The following is a 19,853-nucleotide window of genomic DNA, read 5'->3' as shown; positions in this document are numbered from 1 at the left end:
TAACAAAGTTTCATGCTATTAAATCACAGGTGTCAAACTCGACCTCACCACATGATGTATCACAACGTTTTTTGCCTTTGCAGAGCCAGGGTGGGCATGGCCTGCACGTGATGCATCTGGCCCGCGGGCCGCCAGTTTGATACTCCTATAGCCACTGACATTAGCCCCAGTCACTTGTAATTTTCTCCTCTGTAGTCAAATATATTTATAACATTTTTTTCCTTCCATTCAATTATGTCCATTCAATTCATGCACAATGCCTGGACACGTCTGTTCAGATTTCTTGGCAAATATTTTCAGAAGTGGCTTTCAATTGCCTTCTTCTTAGGGCTTGAGAGAGAGAGAGAATCTGACCCAAGATCACCTCGGCTTTGTGCTTAAGGTGGGACTAGAACTCAGGTTTCCTGGTTTCTAGCCTGATATCTTTACCACTACACCAAACTACAGGTAGTCCTCAACTTACAACAGTTCCTTTAGTGACAGGACTAAAAAAGGGGACTTTTGACTATTTTTCACACTTATGACCATTGCAGCATCTCCATGGCCACATATTCAAAATTCTGCTGCTTGTCAACTGGTTCATATTTATGACGGTTGAAGTATCCCAGGGTCATGTGATTCCTTTTTGTGATCCCTTCTGATGGGCAAAGTCAATGGGGAATGCAAATTCACTTCACCACCATGTTATTCACTTAACAAATGCAATGACTCACTTAACAACTGTGAAAAGAAAAGTCGTAAAATGGGTCAAATTTACTTAACAAATGTTTCACTTAGCAACAGAAACTTTGGGCTCAATTGTGGTCATAATTCAAGTACTACCTGTATCTCTGAGATTTATAACATGAAACAAGGAAAAAGGCATCAGTATTTGATTTTATAGCTGCGTGCAAAGTTAAATATTTTGAATACAAAAAAGTGCAATCCGTTTTTTCAAGGAAGGCTTAGAAAATAATGCATCATGATAGTCTGGAGAAAATCTCAAATCAAACAGTTAATTAACTAATTAACTAAATTTATTTAATTTTTTATTTGATTTAGATACCATCTAAATCTAATAGATTCTGGGCAGCTCACAAAAGAAAAATAAATGTTACTATACAATGCAGAGTAAAGCCATACCCAGAATGGAGAGTAGAGACATTAAAAAAAAAAAAGATAGCACCTTACCTGCTTCTGAAATAATTTTTATGACTGCATCAACATAGGTCTCTGGTTCATCATCATAGGTAAGCTCTTTCCATTGAGACCAGTCTTTGAAAAACTCATCGTAATTCTCACATGCTGAAACACCACAGAAAAATTTCACCACTTTTGATGGAGGTTGTAGAACATTTTGCAAACTCTGAAGTACATCAGGAATACAGAAGCTCTGTACCAATTCTGATGACAGTAGAATAATTATACACTTGCTGTTCCTGAAGAAAGCCTGTTCCTCCATGGAAATAGAAGCTCCACTCTCCACTTTATAACTGTGAATTTCTTGGAATGAGTGCAAGACACTCCGAAGATACTGACACCATTCATCAGCATCTTTTCCATATACAATCAGCACATTGCAAGCATCAGAGTGTTGTTCTGCTGAAAAGTAAAATAATTTTGATCTTACAAATGGGATTTTAAGCTATACTAATTGAATCAAATGTCAGTACTGCCATTGTGCTTCACCCCATCACTGCTTTGCTGATGCAAGATTGCCATGAATCCTGCGGTGGGGGGGGGGGGGAGCTAACAGATAGGAGGGGAAGACCAGAAATCATATTTGAGTGGCTGCCAGAGACATCGGCTGGCTGACCCCAAGGCCACTAGCATGGGAATGGAATGTGGACCATCACGGAGACTGCCAAGCATCAGAACTGTTACCAAAACAATTAGTTTGAATCCAATTGGACACCAGAGATACTGTGGGGGAAGGACCTGGGAAAGGGGAAAGTAAGGCATTTTTCATATGCAAACCTCAGAACTGGCTTTTTCCTAACTTGTAATTGCTTGGCTCTAGTAAAGTATACCTTTCACTATGAATGCAGTCCGGTGGTGGTTTCCGGATCCCGTTGCAACTGGTACACTGCAATGGGGCCCGGCATCTACCACGTGCACACGCGCAGTGCACGCATGCATATTTACCACCCACAACGCTCCAGCTGCTTGGCGGAGCATTGCACAGGCACTGTACTCTCCGTGCGCGTATGCAAAAGCCCCAATCAGTTCAAATAAGGAGGGCAGGCGAGTGGGTGGGTAGACCCTCCAGAGCACTCTACCGGAACTGTACCTGGTGCTCCCAGCAGGCACCGGTACACCCGTTCCAGAGCGTACCGGTCCTATCCCACCACTGATGCAGTCAAAGGCTCTTTCTTCCTAATGAACGAATTGGGACAAGTCCAACATTAAGCCAAATCGGCAGTAACAATCTAGTCAGAGAATCAACTCTACAATGGAGATCGTGCAAGATATGTCAGATCATGAAGACTTGGGGGGAGGGTCAGCCACTTCGAAACTGAAGGACAGTGGGGCTAGAAGAAGCAGAGATACCCCCTAGAAGCAAGCTCCCAACTGAAAGACTGGTGGTCGATCAGTCAGGAGATTGGAGGATTGAGATAAACCTCCCCCAGAGTAACTCTTAGCCACAGAAGCTGATCCCAAGCCTGGCACTCCACAGAGGCAATTGAGCCCATACCGGTTGAACCCGATCTCCACACAATGGTGTTTGAGCAGGGAAATTGATTTTCTGAGTGATGCTTTTGACAAGCTGAGAACTCAATCCCTTCTGGAGTGGCCAGATCCACCACCGGCACAACAGATCCAGGGGGCAGCAGCCCAGCCAGCAGTTGCCTGACCAACTCCACCACCGACCCAAGCCACTATTCTGGGAAGAGGGGAGTCCATTGGTGCTAGGAGTGAAATTCAATGGAGATACAAAATAGCTAGCCTTCCTCCTAACCCAATTATGGAATTACATGGAAGAGTATGGGGCAGACCTACTGAACAACCTGGCCAAAGTGCTGTACATCACCATAGCCTTCGAGGAGGAAGCCACACAGTGGCTGATAGTCCTCCATGATGATGACACCATGCCAGTTCAATAGATTCATGACTGCCTTAAGGAAGTGGTTCGAAGACTCACTTGCTGACCAGAAAGTATGAACCAGGCCAAAATCCTCAAGCAAGAAAGAGGACCCAAAATCCTCAAGCAAGAAAGAGGACCCGTCACAGCCTACATTCAAGAGTTCCAGAGCTTGGCCAGCAAACTGGCAGATTGGCCCCAGGGCATGCTGATAGAGTGCTCCCATGAGAGGTTGGCCAACAAAGTGTTCTACTCCTGTCTGTCCAGGGGGATGCCAAAGGTGATATGTCCTGGCAGATAAAGTGAAAATCGAATTGGCCAAATACCATGCAGAATACCCAGAATAGCGATGATTATTCCAGCCCCAAAAATGAGAACATTCAAAACCAGGAAAACAAAATGCCAGCCCTCGCTACTGCAAGACCAGATGCTTTCAGTGCTGTAAGGAATGTCATCGGGCAGCTGATTGCTGAGCCTCAGTATCCAGAGGAGCTTAAAAAGGGAGGCAAGGAGCCAACTATTCGCTGCCAATTAGGAAAGTGAAAGGGGAAAGCGCAGCAATAGCATGCAAGCAGAGAAATCTCACTTTGCTAATCCCAAGAGAGTATTGAGAGTTGAACAGGATTCAGATGTGCTTCTACTCCACTAGTCCTCAAACTGCATCATTAAAATTCTACCTGGGGCCAAATTACCCAAACCCAACCTCTACTCTATGACATCAAGAGAGCTGAGGAACTGAGGTGATCATAGATAAGAACTTAGCCAGGAGTTTTACTCAACCCACAAAGTCACACATGGTGGTTCCCGTGCTATTCTGGGAAAAGACGGCTCCCTTCATATATCCATGGATTATCATGGCTCAATGTGATCTGTGTAGAAAATGTATATCCCCTACTGCCAATGAAGGACATGTTAACCCATCTAGCAAAGCATTTTTTTAATCAAACTGGACTTGAGAAAAGCCTATTACCAGTTGTGCATCAATTGCCCCCAAGCATGTTTCCAATTCTGAGTCCTCCAGTTTGAGCTTCGGGGGGGGGGGGGAGGCTCCTGACATATTGATGCAACTGATTAAAGAGCTTTTGCATGAACACATATACAGATTACACATTAATAAAGTTGGAAGGGACCTTTAAGGTCATCTAGTCCACCCCCTGCCCAGGCAGGTGACCCTACACCATTTCTGAAAGATGGCAGTCCACTCTCTTCTTGAAAGCCTCCAGTGATGAAGCTCCCACAGCTTCCAAAGGCAACTTCTGTTCCATTGGTTGATTGTTCTCACTGTCAGAAAGTTCCTCCTTATTTCTAAGCTGAATCTCTCCTTGTTCAGTTTCCATCTATTATTCCTTGTCTGGCCTTCAGGTGCCTTGGAAAATAGCTTGATCCCCCTCCTCTCTGGGGCAGCCCCTCAAATATTGGAACATTGCTATCATGTCTCCCTGGTCCTTCTCTTCACTAGACTAGCCATGCCCAGTTCCTGTAACTGTTCATTGTATGCTTTAGCCTCCAGTCCCCTCATCATCCTGGTTGCTCTTCTCTGCACTTTTTTTAGAGTGTCAACATCTTTTTTATAGTATGATGACCAAAACTGGAAGAAGTATTCTAGGTGTGGTCTTACTAAGGCTTTATAGAGTGGTATTAGTGCCTCACTTGATCTTAATTGTATCCCTCTGTTAATGCAATTTAGGATTGTGTTGGCTTTTTTGGCTGCCGCTGCACACTGCTGGTTCATATTAAGCTGGTGGTCTACTAAGACTCCAAGATCCCTCTCTCAGTCACTGCTATTAAGCCTGGCTTCACCCAGTCTATATATGTACTTTTGTTTTTTCTTGCCTAAGTGTAACACTTTACTTTTCTCTACGTTGAATTTCATTTTGTTAGATAGGGTCCAGTGTTCAAGTCTGTTAAGATCCATCTGATTCTTGAGTCTATCTTCTATGGCAGGGGTCTGCAACCTTAAACACTCAAAGAGCTGTTTGGACCTGTTTCCCACCGAAAAGAAAACACTGGGAGCCACAAAATCTGGGTGGGCATGGCCAACTCCACATCACTCACTCCAACCCAGTTACATTACCCTCCTAGCCATGCCTACCCAGGTTTTGTGGCTCCTGGTGTTTTCTTTTCTGTCGAGGAAAGAGGTATCTCTGTGTGTCTGTGTGTCTTTCTTCCTCTGTCTCTCTTTCTCTCTCTGTCTCTCTCCCTTTCTCTCTCTCACGCACACCTCTGTCTTTCATCCTCTCTGTCTCTCTGTCTCTCTCTGTCTCTCTCTGTCTCTCTCTCTCTCTCTCATGTGTGTGTGTGTGTGTTCACTCTTGAACCCTTTCCAAAAAGAGGTTGGAGTTGTTGTTTTTTGCGGATGATGTTCTTTCTTCTTTGGGTGCTTTTTACCATATGATTTAAATCAAGAATCATTTCACGTTCCTAGTTAAATGAAGCTCTTTCATCTTCCTGCTGTAGTTCCCTGTTAGCTAAATCCACCACTGGCTGGCTCCGCCTCCCATCCCCTCCTCCCAGTTACTTCTCATCTGCCCTGAGAATCTCTCCGCTCTGAGACACTGGCCTGGACTGGCTGCAGCCAATGCTTCATGTCGTAATGGGCTCCAGGAGGAGGAGGAATGCCATCTCCCCCATTGTGAAGCACACTAAATTTAATTGTGCTGGGAGAGCAGCAGGCAGGCGATGGAGGTGTCAAGAACAGTGGCATTGGCCACAGCCGGACCAAGTCAGTGTCTCAGGGCAGAGAACAAGTAGTGTATCTTCCCAAGCGACTGAGCTGTGCACAACACCCAAAAGGGGTGGGAGAAGTGCGTGTGACTTGGGATAAGTACAGGGGCACTTTGCTCCTGCTCTGGACTATGGAACGAGTCTCCATCTTACCTTCTCAGGGCAGGCAAGGAATGACTGGGAGGGGAAGGGCAAGGGGCGGGGCCAGCCACTGGTGGGTTCAACCGACAGGGAGCCACAGCAGGGGAACAAAAGAGCTGCATGTGGCTCTGGGGCTGTGGGTTGTCAACAAACGTTCTTGGTGGTTAGCTATTCCTGCCAGCTTAGTATCATCAGCAAATTTGGTTAAGTTCCCCTTCTATTTCCTCATCCAAGTTGCTTATAGAAGAGTACTGGGCCTAAGACGGAATCTTGTGATACCCCACTGCTTACTTCCCTCCATGTAGACATAGATCCATTAAGGACTACTTGTTGAGTACAATTTGTCAGCCAGTTACAAATCCATCTGGATTTGTAATGGCAGTGATGCTATCTAACATACTTTTTTCTGGCTTATCAAGAACAAGGTTGTGGTCTATTTTGTTGAATGCCTTACTCAAGTCTAAGTATATTATGTCCACAGTATTTTGCTGGTCTATTGATTTAGTCACTATGTTGAAGAATGAAATAAGATTGGTTTGGCATGATCTGTTTTTAACAAACCCATGCTGACTGCTAGTTATTGCTTTACTTGTTCCTAGATGTTGGCAGATCTGTTTTTTTAAATTATATTTTTCAATATCTTCCCGGGTATTGATGTTAGGCTGTTTGGTCTGTAGTTTCCAGAGTCTGTTTTTTCCTTTTTTTGAAGATGGGAGCCATATCAGCTCTTTTCCATTCCTCTGGTAATTTCCCAGTGCTCCAGGTTTTCTGAAAGATGTGATACAATGGTTCTGAGATGCCATCTGCCAGGTCTAATCTAACCAGGGATGATTGGTTTGTCCACCACCAATTGTACAATGGCTCGCTTGCATGGGAAATTGACTCTACATGCCCAAAAGGCAACAGCTACCCATCCTACAGTGAAGCCAAGACTCAGAACCTATGGGACACTTCGGGTTTCTCCAATCTGTCCACTTAATAAAACATCAGTTCTGGTGGCTCTACATGAAGAAGGACATAGGGTGATGTGTTGCTGGATGCCCATTGTATGCAGTGGCAAAAGGCCACCCTGGCACACCCTGGAAGGAAATCTCCATGAATTTTATTGTTGAACTACCAGAAAGCTCTGGGAACATGCTGACCTAGATTGTTACCGAGCTCTTCTCTAAACAAGTACACTTTGTGGCTTGCTGCAAAATACCTTCTGCATGTACTCTAGCAAAACTCTTTATGCAGCACATCTATAGTCTTCACAGGGTCCCTGACCAGATCATCTCAGACAGAGGTGTCCAATTGACCTGACAATTCTGGCAAGAGTTTCTCAAGCTTTTGGGGACACTCAGGAGCTTAGCTCCTCGCATCACCCCCAAATGAATGGAACCTGTGAACATATGAATGGCCTGCTGGAACAGTACCTTAGATGTTACATCAATTACCACCAAGACAATTGGTCCAACCTCCTCCCATTTGCAGAAGTTGCATATAACAATGCTGTTCATAGCAGTACCAGACTCACACTATTCTGAATGGCGACCAGCCAAGATTTTGTGGCTGTACCAGAACTATCCTGACTGAACCCTCAAATCACCTTACTGGCAGAATGAATTAAATGAATTAAATCCCTCCAAACCATCTGACCTGGTGTGCACAAGGTGCAAGAAGACACACAAAAAATCCTACAAAAAATCTCTAGATGAAAAATGTTCTCAGCAAAAAGACTTTTAAATGGAAAAGGAAGTCTACCTCTCCACCAAACTGTTGCAGTTTAAAAAATAGGGCCCATATATTGGCCCATTCTCCATTTGCTGAGTTATTAACCCAGTCACAGTTCAATTAACACTGCCAAAAACCCTCAGGAACATGAACATCCATCCTGCTTTCCACTGCAACTTATTAAAGTCGGAGACCACATCTCCTTTATGCCGTGCAGTGAACCCACCTCCAACACCAAACCTCATTGAAGGAAAACAATGCTTTGAGATCAAAGACATTCTTGACTCTCACCTTCATAAGGCAAACTCCTATGGAAGGACTTTCCACCCTCTGAAACTGAGTGGGTCAATCTGCAATATGTGCAAGCCCCAAGTCTCCTTCCAAAATTCCATGGCAAAGGATTAGCCTTTCATAGTAAGGATGGCAGAATGTCACTGCTACCATCCTACTTTTGGCACATTGCTTCCTTGGTGATGCCAGACTGCCATGAACCCTGGGGGTGGAAGCGGGAGGGAGCCAACAGATCCCGTGGTGGGATTCAACATTTTTTACTACCAGCCCTGTGGACATGGCTTGGTGGGTATGGCAGGGGAATGATACTGTAAAATCTCTATTCCCTCCCCACTAAAGGGGAAGGTTAATGCAAAATCCCCATTTCCTCCCAATTAACTGGGACTCAGGAGGCAGAGAATAGATGCGGGAGGGGCCAATCAGAGGTAGTATTTACTGGTTCTCCGAACTACTCAAACTTTCCACTAGCAGTTCTCCAGAACTGGTCAGAACCTGTTGAATACCACCTCTGCAACAGATGGTAGGAGAAGACCAGAAACTGAAACTATTTTCGATGGTCTTAGGAATCAAGAGACCAATTTTATGGTTGGGGGTCACCACAACATGAGGAACTGTATTAAAGGGTCGTGGCATTGGGAAGGTTGAGTAATGGTATCCATTCTCTGCTTATTCAACAAATATACACTCATAGAGTCAGGGATCATGGGTGCTGTTATTATCCTCAAATACATAGGAGATATCAGCTACAGTTTTACAGCATAGAAAATATCTAGGCCAGTGATGGCTAACCCTTTTGCCATGGTGTGGCAAAAGCGGGGGGAGCACTGGGGGTGTGTCATGCGTGGGCATGCGCACACCCAAAATTCTATGCACGGGTAGTGCCCTAACAAACATCTAACAACGCCTCGCATGCCCTAACAAATGGCTCCACGTGCCACCTGTGGCATGTGTGCCATAGGTTCACCAACATGGCTCTAGGCTAGTTTAGAATGTGATAATTCTAAAAAGATCTATGTGATATAATATAATAAATGTGAATCTCATGCCTAAAAATTGGTGAATTCTTCTGTAAGGTTGAGGTAATTGTTAGATCAAGCATATTAAGATGAATTTGATGTTTCTATTAATGCACTCCAAACAGGGTGGACAAAAAATATTGATGATGTTTTAAAAATAAAAATAAATTTTTAAAATTTAAATTGGATTTTTAAAATGTTTAGCAAATTTATTTTAATAAAATGCTTTTGGAGTAAAAATGTATCTAAAGATCGTTTCTATTTAAAATACATTAATAATTTAGTTTATTCAGCATGGAGCTTAGTTATGTAGCATGAGGCTGTATATCCTGCAATATTTATATTTTTGGTAAACTCATTCAATGAATCGAAGCTCTGCAAACTGAGATAACTTGCACTGCATTGATGCATTCACACAATTTCACAGTAACCATGAGATAAATAATAAAACAAAGTTCAGGAATATTCCTTTATCCCATTGTTTTGTAATCTGTGTACACTACAAACTGTATGATTGTTTAAAGAGAAATTTCATCTGTACTGTACCACTAGGCTCTAAGTGTGAGGGAGAAGGGCAAGCAGTAAAATGAAAGTGAAACCTTCTAAGCAGCTTATAAATATAACATTAAAGAGCACCCAGTGGTGGGTTCCTACTGGTTCGAACCAGTTCGGCGAAGAAATGGTGGCAAAGTGCCTGGATGCAGCTGCTCAGTTGCTTTTACCCTTTGAGATTGTGAACTCCGATAAGCCTCCGGGCACTCCCACACTCGGGTCAGGGTGCTGCTTGTACAGTCCTCTGAACTGGTCACTCACACCTGCTCAGGTAGCTAAAATCCTGCCCTCCTCCTCCTCCCAATCAGTTCAATGTGCATTGCTCATCTTATACACAGAATCATTTGGAAGAGAGGATGCGTTTGAAAAGACATGGAGCCACCCTGTTTTGGTGGAGAGAGAGATGTTGATTGGGTTTATTTCCTAAGATGAAAGCCTTCTATGTTGTGCTTATTTCGAAGGCCGAGCAAGGCAAGCTACACAGTGAGGAGAGGCCGTGCGAGGTGAGGAGTGGCTGGGAGGGGAGGGACGAGGAGTGGCCAGACAAGGCCAGGCGCCCCTCAATGTGAGTGACGTCAAGTTGGCCATGCCTACCCAGTCACATGACCACCCAGCCAGACCTACCCAGCCAGTCATTAGGGCAGAGAACCGGTTGTTAAATTATTTGAATTCCACCACTGCTATCAGCAGAACAGATGGTCTTCACTTAACAAACTTAATTGGGACTGGAATTTCCAATGCTAATCCTTAACCATTTTACAGAACTATACATGTTTTAATTTTGCAAATGTTAGTACAAATGGATCTAAATGCAATATAGCTGTTCTTGGGGACTTTTGTGAATTTATCTGTCAGATAAATCCAAATATATTAATTTAGAAATATAGTTAGACATATCTGTTAACAATCTCCTTTGGGAAAAAACATTTTTTCCAAAACCTTTCTGAATCTTGATACTGTTCTCTCAGAGATTTTCTATGTCTCCTAACTTTGGGTTATTTACAGCTCTGATAATATTTTCTAATCCCTCATCAACATAAATATATTGAACTGTACAGCAGCCCCAACCTTTTTAGCTCTGTGAACTGGTCTGGCAACATCAGTGGTGTCAGCATCGGGGAGAAGAAGATGGTTTTCCAAGGAACCTAGATCCCCTGCATGTGCAAATGAAGCTTTGTGCATTCACCCACCGCTTGTGCGGTCTAGTTCCCAACAAGCCACAGATCGCTACCACTCCACAATCTGAGGGTTTGGGACCCCTGCTGTATAGGACCTAAAGCAGATTCCTACAGAATGTCATTTGATATCTCTGTCCAACTTGACATGGAGCCATTATTCTTTGGGTATGATTGTTCAACCAATTCTATATCTATTGAATGGAAATACCATTCAGCTCATATTCAGTTATCTTCTTTACCAGAATTTCAGGGGAAATTTGTCAAAGGCTTTGCTGAAGTCAAAGTGCAGCCCACTGCATTATTACTGTCAGCTAAACTGTTCTATCAAAGGAAGAGATCAAGTTGATTTTGATTTTTTTCCCCTGTTTAATCATGTCCAAATGATTGGAAACTGTCTGGACAAGACCCTACAGTTTTCTTGACAAGGTTTTTCAGAAATAGTTTGCCATTGCCTCCTTCCTAGGGCTGAGAGAAAGTGACTGGCCGAAGGTCACCCAACTGACCATGCCAAAGGCTGAACTATAACTCATGGTTTCCCAGTCTCTAGCCTGATACCTTAATCACTACACCAAACTGGCTATCTGGTTTAAAATGATTTATTCTTAACAAATCGATGGTGGTCAAACAATGTGTTGTTTTCCAAATCTTCACAGACTGATTATTTAGTCTATTCCAGAATTTAGATAAGAGTTCATGTCTCCATAGAACTGCACTTCCTCTGCTTTTAGCTCTGGGGAAAATGAAACTGTTACGTCAGAACAATTCAAAAAGCCCCTTGAAGGGTCGTGCATGAGTTCCCTCTTTGAACATGCAGAAGTTTAAATTAAATTAAAAAACGGAAGAGAAACTTACCATGCTACAATCTTTAGCAGATTTAGGGGCACTTAAAGCCGCTGATTTGACAGCGGCATAGTCCGATTTGCAAATGATAATATATCTTGGTTACTTTATTTAGTTTCTAATATATGTAATAACTTTTGCTCTAGGTAGGTGACAAAGTTATTTACAATACATACATTGTAAAATAAAGAACAGGGAAAATAATATAATGCAATTAACAAACATTAAAATATATATATTAAATTGCATGTTTGTAGCTTTTAATTTAGCATAGTGTTAAATTCCATGCATTCTATGCAATTCCATACAGCCATGCAATGGCTGCTGTAATGTGGTATATCTAAGCAACTTTCTAAATAGATTGTAATCCTATCTAATTTTGGAATTTATATGGAAGCAGCAAAAAGGCAGTTAGGAGATTTGAAGCGCTGACAATTTGAAGACTTTCTAAATAATCTCAACAATTGTCAAGCATACATATAGACAAGAAAAGACGTTGAACATCTGATTTGTAGCTCAACCAGTTTCAGAAGCCAGTATGTTGTGGGATAACTTTTAACAATCTGGCTATACAAGAATTCAAGTAAAATGCATCTTTAATTCAGAAAAAAGAAACAGTATTTGAACCATATGCTTACTCTTGATTACCCCTCAACTATGATTCACTCAGCCTTTTTTATATCTTTCTAGATGAACCATAAATTAACTATATGCATAGGCTTCAGTTAAGAATCTGGGCTAAAATATGGTCCCTTTCTGGCTCTTTTTGCTGTGAATCCAGCTAGATGACTCCTTAGGGCAGTGTTTCTCAACCTTGGCGACTTTAAGTCCTGTAGACTTCAACTCCCAGAATCTGGAAATTGAAGTCCACAGGACTTAAAGTCACCAAGGTTGAGAAACACTGCCTTAGGGCAACCTAACAGCATCAAGTGGGACTAGCTTTATATTACTGTATTATGTGCAAAGCTGATTTGGCAACAAGTCCCTTTATATATCTATGAAGGAAGATAAAAACTAAAACAAGGTTATATAAAAAGTATAAGAAAAAAAGAAAGAAAGAAAATAGAAAGAAAAAAGTGCAAGAAAGGGGGAAGGGGATTAAAAGAAAAATAGAAAAGAAAAAAGACAAAGAAGTGACTTCCGATCTTTTTTAAAGCAGTTACAAGTTCAATTATAAATTTATCTCTTACGCGATAATTAGAACATAAATTATTTCCTTTCTATCATATCCTATGTAATAATCAAAATCAGAAAGCCTATGTTCATTTTTTTTCTGTTTTAGACAAAAAGCCCATAAGGCGCTTCTAATCACCAATAAGTTTCGCTGATAAAAGTGCGAGGCTTATTGGGTAATTTTCCCATTAAAAAAACACAAAACCAATAAGCACAGGAACAGTGTCTAAAGCTGCGCCAGCCCCTGCTTTCTTTTAGAGCAGGGATGTCCAAACTTGAATTCTGGGAGTTGAAGTCCACAAGTCTTAAGTTCCCAAGTTTGGACACCCCTGTTTTAGAGCTAGCAGAAGGGCTACTAGCCCAGCCACTAGAACCTCTGTTACGCCGATCTCTTGTCAACGAAACTCGGAAAAGTTTAGATCGTCGTGGGAAGGCGGCAAGTTTGTCCGCCACGCGCCGCCTTTCTTGGCCGCCCTCAGAGGCTTTTGGCCGGACGCTCTTCGTCCACTTGAGCGAGCCAGAATCGGGCGTCAGCGAGGCAAGAGAAGTAGAAGTTCCTCGCTCCGCTTCTTCCGCTACCGAAACGACCGAAATGAAGAGGGGGGCAGCGGAGCGGCAGGTGCTACTGCTCTTGCCCACGGCTGGGAAGAGGGACTTTTTCTCCGGCCTCCGAGTTCGCCTTCCTTACCTGAGGCGGCGGCCATCCCAAGCTTCACCTCGGACAAGCCGAGTTGCCTCCTTATGGCCGGCAAGTCAGCCGGAGGTCCTGCTCCAGCCTCCTTCCGGCGCTTGTGGGGAGACAGTTCTGGCGCCTCGGCAAGAACCGGCCGGCTGAGGGCGGCGACCACTTCCTCCCTTTCCCTTCCCCTTTCTCTGCGCCAGTAGAGAAGCTACGGCCGGCCCCGGGCGGAGTTCCCACGACTAGGCGATCGGAGCCCCCTAGGTCAGCCGCGCCCGCCGGCCGCAGGTGGTTCGCTCGGCGCAGCCCAGGAGATGGGCAAATGGGCCCCCTCAGCAGGCGTCGGGCAGTTACGTGAAGCCCACGAACCTCTGTAAAGATGGGGAAGGCGCCTATCCGAGGAGAATGGGATTCTTAGCTGCCGCTCTTGGGGCGCAGCTTGCGAGCTTCTGTACAAAACTGTATGCAAAATAAGTGGCAAAGCACCAATCTCAGTGTTGTAATTTAGTGCGCTGTATGCACGGTGAGGAAAGATAATTGCTAAATAAACACTATTTATTTTTACTTACAGTGCTTATAGGCTGTTGTAGTTAATCTACTTTACCAACTCTGAGCAGGGTGCAGCTTCCCAAATTCATAATAAGAGTTAAAGTAATTAGTTTTAATCATCAAAGGTTAGAGCTAAAATCCTAATATAAAGTGAAGGAAATAAATAAATAATAAGTTACTTTTTCATATAAAGGGTGAAATGTAACACAAAGGTGTAAGACTCTTGGCGCTGTTCTTCTTGGTTGTAAATTAAGCACAAAGCAGTAAAGTCAATACAGGATGACTTGCTAAAATTCCTTTACTATTTAAATACAGACAAGGACATCAATTGGTGAGATGATAACATCAGCAGCCTAGAATGAAATAACGAAGTGGCACAGATAAGATAAAGGGGTCTGCAGGAAAAGTCATGCTGTCCTCTTGAAATGCAAATTAACCTCAAAGAATGATTTTGGAAATGGGGAGGGGTTCTTCTTAGGCGTCATGCCTAATGATTAGGAAGGTATAAATTGTATTACTTGAAGTCACTGCTTGCATTCCTTGTACTCAAGCCATTGGGAAGAGTCTGGGCTTTTTCAATTTCTTTGCAATAAAAACTTTTGAATTGTGAACCAGACTTGTCTTTTGAATTATGAGCATAAAAATTGGGTTTTAATATCTCACAAAAGGAATTATAAATATAATCAAACATTGCAACACCATACAGTTAAAGTATTACTCATCCAGAGGAGTAGTAATAGCTGCCCTGGCACTGAGGCTTGTTAAAATTAAAAAAAATGAGGTTTTTGTCAAGATCAAGAGGAAGGGTGCAGGTAACACAGTGTCAGCTGTAATACTGAGAAGGAAAGTCACTTGATTCTATAGGTGGCAATCTCTGATTGAGAGGAGAGAAGAACTCACTATATTAGATCTATTGGCAGATAGAGATTATAGAGAGAAAATGGTCCCACAAATATTAAGGTTCTGAACCCTGAATGTAATTATGACAACCTGCATCCTGAACTGCAACACAAAATCAACTGGCAATCAGTGCAGCTCTCAAATTAGAGACGTTTTAAAGGTGCCTCAGGAGTACTTATAGCCAACCAGAGCCACCACATTTTGAACTATCTATAGTAGTGATGGCAAACCTTTTTCTTACAGTGTGCCAAAATTAATGGATGCGCACTATCGCACGTGTGTGCCCACTCAACCTCCCTGCCCATCCCATGCATGCACACACGATCCCTCACGAGGCTCCAGAGGCTTTCCTGAAACCTGGGGAGGGCAAAAAACAACCCCAATGGCCCAACTGGGAATGAACTTCTGGTTGGCCCGTTGGGGGTGTTTTTCACCCTCCCCAGCCTCCAGGGGCTTTTCTGAAGCCTGCGGAGAGCGAAAACAGCTTTCCCTGGCCCTCCGGAAGGACAAAAAAAATCAGAATGTGCACCAGAGCTGATGGCTGGTGTGGCACCAAATATGGCTCCGTATGCCACCTGTGGCACACGTGCCATAGGTTCGCCATCACAGATCTACAGCTTCCAAATGTTCTCAAGGGCAGTACCATATAGCACTGCAATACTCCAAATGAGAGGTATCTAAAGTCTCTCATTCTGGCAAAGATTATCTAGCACCGTCCTAACCTTTTCAGAGGCCATTTCGATCCCTTTGGGTGAAATTTGATAGCCCAGGTAATCTATCTTGTTCTGGTGGAATTCGCACTTGGAAAGATTGGCGTAGATTTTAGCGGCCCTAACTTCTTAAGGATGACTCAAACCAACCTCACGTGTTTTGCTTTGGTTTTGGTGTAAATTGTCATCCAATTAAAGCAGCACCCCTTTATACAGGCGTTCATGCAGTACTTCATTAATGGATTGCATGAAGACTACAGGGCTCCTTATAATCCAAAAGCAAGCATATTTGAACTGGAAACAACCAAGTGGATAGTTGAAAGCGGTCTTCCATTCATCCCCCTTCCTGATTCTAAGGTGGTAATATACTTTCCACAAGTCCAGCTTGATGAAAAAATTTCCCCTTTGCCAAATGGGCCAGCATGTCCTTTATCAGAGGGAGAGGGTACATGTTTTCCATACATACTGTATTCAGACATTGATAGTCAACACAGAGAGGCAAAGTCCCGTTTTTATTCTCCCTGAATAAGAGTGGTCATGCTGTTGAATAAATCCACGAGCTAGGTTTTTAGCAATCCAATTCTTCCAATTCTCTAGGGGTCATTGAGTATAGTTTTGGTTTTGGTAGCTTTGCCCCAGCATGATTTCAAAGGCACAGTCTGTGGGCCACTGGGGAGGAAGTTTGTCTGACCCTTTTTTTGCTAAATATATCCCTCAGATCTCTGTATTCCTTATGAATGGTGGGAAGGGGCTTCCTTTGCATTGCTGCACCAAGTTCACAGTGTGGAAAGAGGTTTGCTGGGCTCCCTCTGTGATTTGGAGGTTGGCTGCTCCTCTTGAATTTCAGTAATCCCCTTCTCCAACTCACATACCTATTCCACTTTTTCAGCCAGCACAGCCATAGAATGAGGAGTCTCTCCATCCCCAGTGCCACTATAAAGCTCAGGACTTCTGAGTGGGCCCCCATCCACATTTCTATGGGTTCAGTCACAAAAGCTGCAGGAATGCCTCCTGCGACTGAACCAGTGGTGGGTTTCAAAAAAATTTGGAACCTCTTCTGTAGGTGTGGCCTGCTTTCCGGGTCCACTGGTGGAACCTCTTCTAACCGGTTCGGTAGATTTGACGAACTGGTTCTACCAAATAGGTACGAACTGGTAGGAACCTACCTCTGGACTGAACCATCTTAATTGGTAGAAAGAGGCTGGGACTTTTTTTTTTTAATTTATTTATTTATTTATTTATGATAACAATTTTATTAGTTTATAATGAAGCATACAAATAAAATACAAAAGTAAATAATAGGAAAAGTAGGGAAGGGAAAAGGGAAGAGAAATGTGGGGAGGAAAAGAGGAAAAAGAAGGCATTGACTTCTGACGTCATTCGATGCAGTAGAATAAGGCATTAATATCAAACCTCAACTTTTTACTTTTACATAATAGTTTAAACTAGCCATTTCTATAACTACAAATCTATCTAATTGATAAAATCCAATATCAAAGTTTCATTTTTTTCCACCTCAAAATCTGGAAGTGATTCCAAGTAGAAATAAAAGTATTTGTATTTTTTTCTTTAATCAAAGCAGTCAATTTAGCCATCTCTGTTAACTCCATCGATTTTTGCAGTCATTCATTCATTGTGGGGATTGAGGTGACCTTTCTTTTCTATGCATAGTTTTGTTGCCATCAACATGTACTACATCAAAGTTCCATTTTTTTCCCAAGTCTTTTTCCATTAAACCCAAAAGAAAAGTCTCTGGTTTTCTGTTTATATTCACTTTAAGGATTTTCTGTATTAAGGTACAAATCCTACTCCAACATTTCTTCACTTTATCACCATAGGTGATAAAAAGTCCCCCTTTTACATTTATGTTTCCAACATTCCCTTGAAATGCCTTTATATATTATTGACAACTTATCTGGAGTTAAAAGCCAATGATACATCATCTTATAGAAGTTTTCTTTTAGGTTATAATTTAATGTACATTTTAACCATTTCTTCCATGTATTCTCCCATTGTTCAAGCATTACATTATATCCAAAGTTCCTTGCCCACTGAATCATCCAGAATTATATTTGATAACATTGTGTAGACTTTAGCAATCATATGTTCATCATTACCACTCATTAAAATATCCAATTCATTTTTACAGATTACATATTAACAAAGTTGACAGGGACCTTGTAGGTCATGCAGTCCAACCCCCTGCCCAAGCAGAAGACCCTACACAATTTCTAACAAATGGCAGTCCAATCTCTTCTTGAAATCTTCCATTGGTGAAGCTCCCACAACTTCCGAAGGCAAGCTGTTCCATTGGTTGATTGTTCTTACAGTCAGAAAATGTCTCCTTATTTCTAGATTGAATCTCTCCTTGAGCAGTTTCCATTCATTATTTCTTGTCTGGCCTTTGGGTGCCTTGGAAAATAGTTTGAGCCCTTCCTCTCTGTGGCAGCCCCTCAAATATTGGAACATTGCTATCCTGTCTCCCTGGTCCTTCTCTTCACTAGACTAGCCATGCCCAGTTCCTGTAATTGTTCTTCATATGTTTTAATCTCCAGTCCCCTAATCATCCTGGTTGCTCTTCTCTGCACTTTTTCTAGAGTCTCAAACTCTTTTTTTATAGTGTGGGGATCAAAACTGGAAGAAGTATTCTAGGTGTGGTCTTACTAAGGCTTTATAGAGTGGTATTAGTACCTCACTTGATCTTGATTGTATCCCTCTGTTAATGCAATTTAGGATTGCATTGGCTTTTTTGGCTGCCACTGCACACTGCTGGCTCATATTTAGCTGGTTGTCCACTGACTCCGAGATCCCTCTCACAGTTACTGCTATTAAGCCTAGTTTCACCCAGTCCATATATGTACTTTTTTTCCCTTGCCTAAGTGTAACACTTTACTTTTCTCTACGTTGAATATCATTTTGTTAGATAGGGTCCAGTGTTCAGGTCTGTTAAGATCCATCTGATTCTTGAGCCTATCTTCTAGGGCAGGGGTCTGCAACCTTAAACACTCAAAGAGCTATTTGGACCTGTTTCCCACCAAAAAGAAAACACTGGGAGCCACAAAATCTGGGTGGGCATGGCCAACTGAACACTGACTCCCACCAATCCACATGAACCACCACCCCCGCCATGGCTACCCAGGTTTGTGGCTCCCAGTGTTTTCTTTTCTGTGGGAAAAAAAGGTCTCTCTTTGTCTTTCTCTCTCTCTCTCTTTCTCCTTTTGTCTCTTTCTCTCTGTCTCACTCATATCTCTGTCTCATCTCTTTGTCTCTCCCTTTCTCTCTCTCTCTCAAACATATCTCTCTGTGTGTCTCTCTCTCTCTCTTTCTCCTGTCTTTTTCTGTCTCCCTCATTTCTCTCTTGTTTTCTCTGTCTTTCTCTAACTCATCTCTCTCTTTCTTTCTTTTTCTCTCTCATCTCTCTTTCTCCCTCTGTCTGTTTCTTTCTCCCTCTCTCCCTCTTGTGTGTGTGTATGTGTGTTCCCTCTTGAGCCATTTCCAAAAACAGGAGAGAGTTGGGTTTTTTTCCCTGATGTTGCTCTTTCTTTTTACCATATGATTTAAATCAAGAGTCATTTCAGGTTCCAAGATAAATGAAGCTCTTTCGCGCCCCCTCCCTGTTGTAGTTCCCTGACAGCTGAACCCAGCACTGACAGGCCCCACCCCTCATCCTCCCCTCCCAGTCACTTCCCACCTGCTCTGAGAAGCTCTCCACCCTGAGACACTGGCTTGGACTGGCTGTGGCCGATGCTCTGCATCGTAATGGGCTCCAGGAGGAGGACGGAACACCGTCTCCCCCATTGTGAAGCGCACTAAATTTAACTGTGCTGTGAGACCAGTGGGCAGGCTATGGAGGTGGCGAGAGCATCAGCCACAGCAAGGCCAGGCCAGTATCTCTGGGCAGAGAGCAAGTCACGCGTCTCCCTGACCTACCGAGGTACATATAGAACAAACAAGGGCCCGAAGAAATGCCTGCGAGATGGGACAAATACAGGGGCGCTTTGCTCCTGCTCCGGACTATGGAGCGAGTCTCCATCCCCTGACATCACCCTTACCTTCTCAGGGCAGGCGAGGAATGACTGAGAGGGGAGGACAAGGGGTGGGCCAACTAGTGGTGGGCTCAGTCAACAGGGAGCCACAGCAGGGGAATGAAAGAGCCGCATGCTGCTCTGGAGCTGCGGGTTGCCAACACCTGTTCTAGGGTGTTAGCTATTCCTGCCAGCTTGTATCATCTGCAAATCTTTTCCAGTATCTTCCCAGGTATTGATGCTAGGCTGATTGGTCTGTTGTTTCCTGGGTCTATTTTCCCCCTTTTTTGAAGATGGGAGT

General features: G+C 43.1%; 1 protein-coding gene across 3 annotated transcripts in view; it reads right to left on the bottom strand.

The window, feature by feature from the left end:
- Positions 1–13,688, bottom strand: part of PIK3AP1 (phosphoinositide-3-kinase adaptor protein 1) — an 81,658-nt gene extending 67,970 nt beyond the window's left edge. Inside the window, exons 1-2 of one of the 3 annotated variants that reach the window (XM_087702147.1) lie at positions 13,378–13,688; positions 1,171–1,581 (exon numbers count right to left, since the gene is read on the bottom strand). In XM_087702147.1, coding sequence (XP_087558273.1) covers positions 1,171–1,581; positions 13,378–13,393 — 427 coding nt within the window. In that variant the 5' untranslated portion in view covers positions 13,394–13,688. The remainder of the gene's footprint in view (positions 1–1,170; positions 1,582–13,377) is intronic. The other 2 variants (XM_087702145.1, XM_087702146.1) reach the window with 2 other exon arrangements.
- Positions 13,689–19,853: the final 6,165 nt, after the last annotated feature.

The sequence above is a fragment of the Thamnophis sirtalis genome, unplaced genomic scaffold (assembly GCF_051295495.1).
Source record: "Thamnophis sirtalis isolate CommonGarterSnake01/CBP01778 unplaced genomic scaffold, rThaSir2_p1.2 scaffold_15, whole genome shotgun sequence".
In the NCBI taxonomy this organism is placed as follows: domain Eukaryota; kingdom Metazoa; phylum Chordata; class Lepidosauria; order Squamata; family Natricidae; genus Thamnophis; species Thamnophis sirtalis.
The sequence above is the reverse complement of the archived record's forward strand: the minus strand, read 5'-3'. Positions and strand labels throughout refer to the sequence as shown.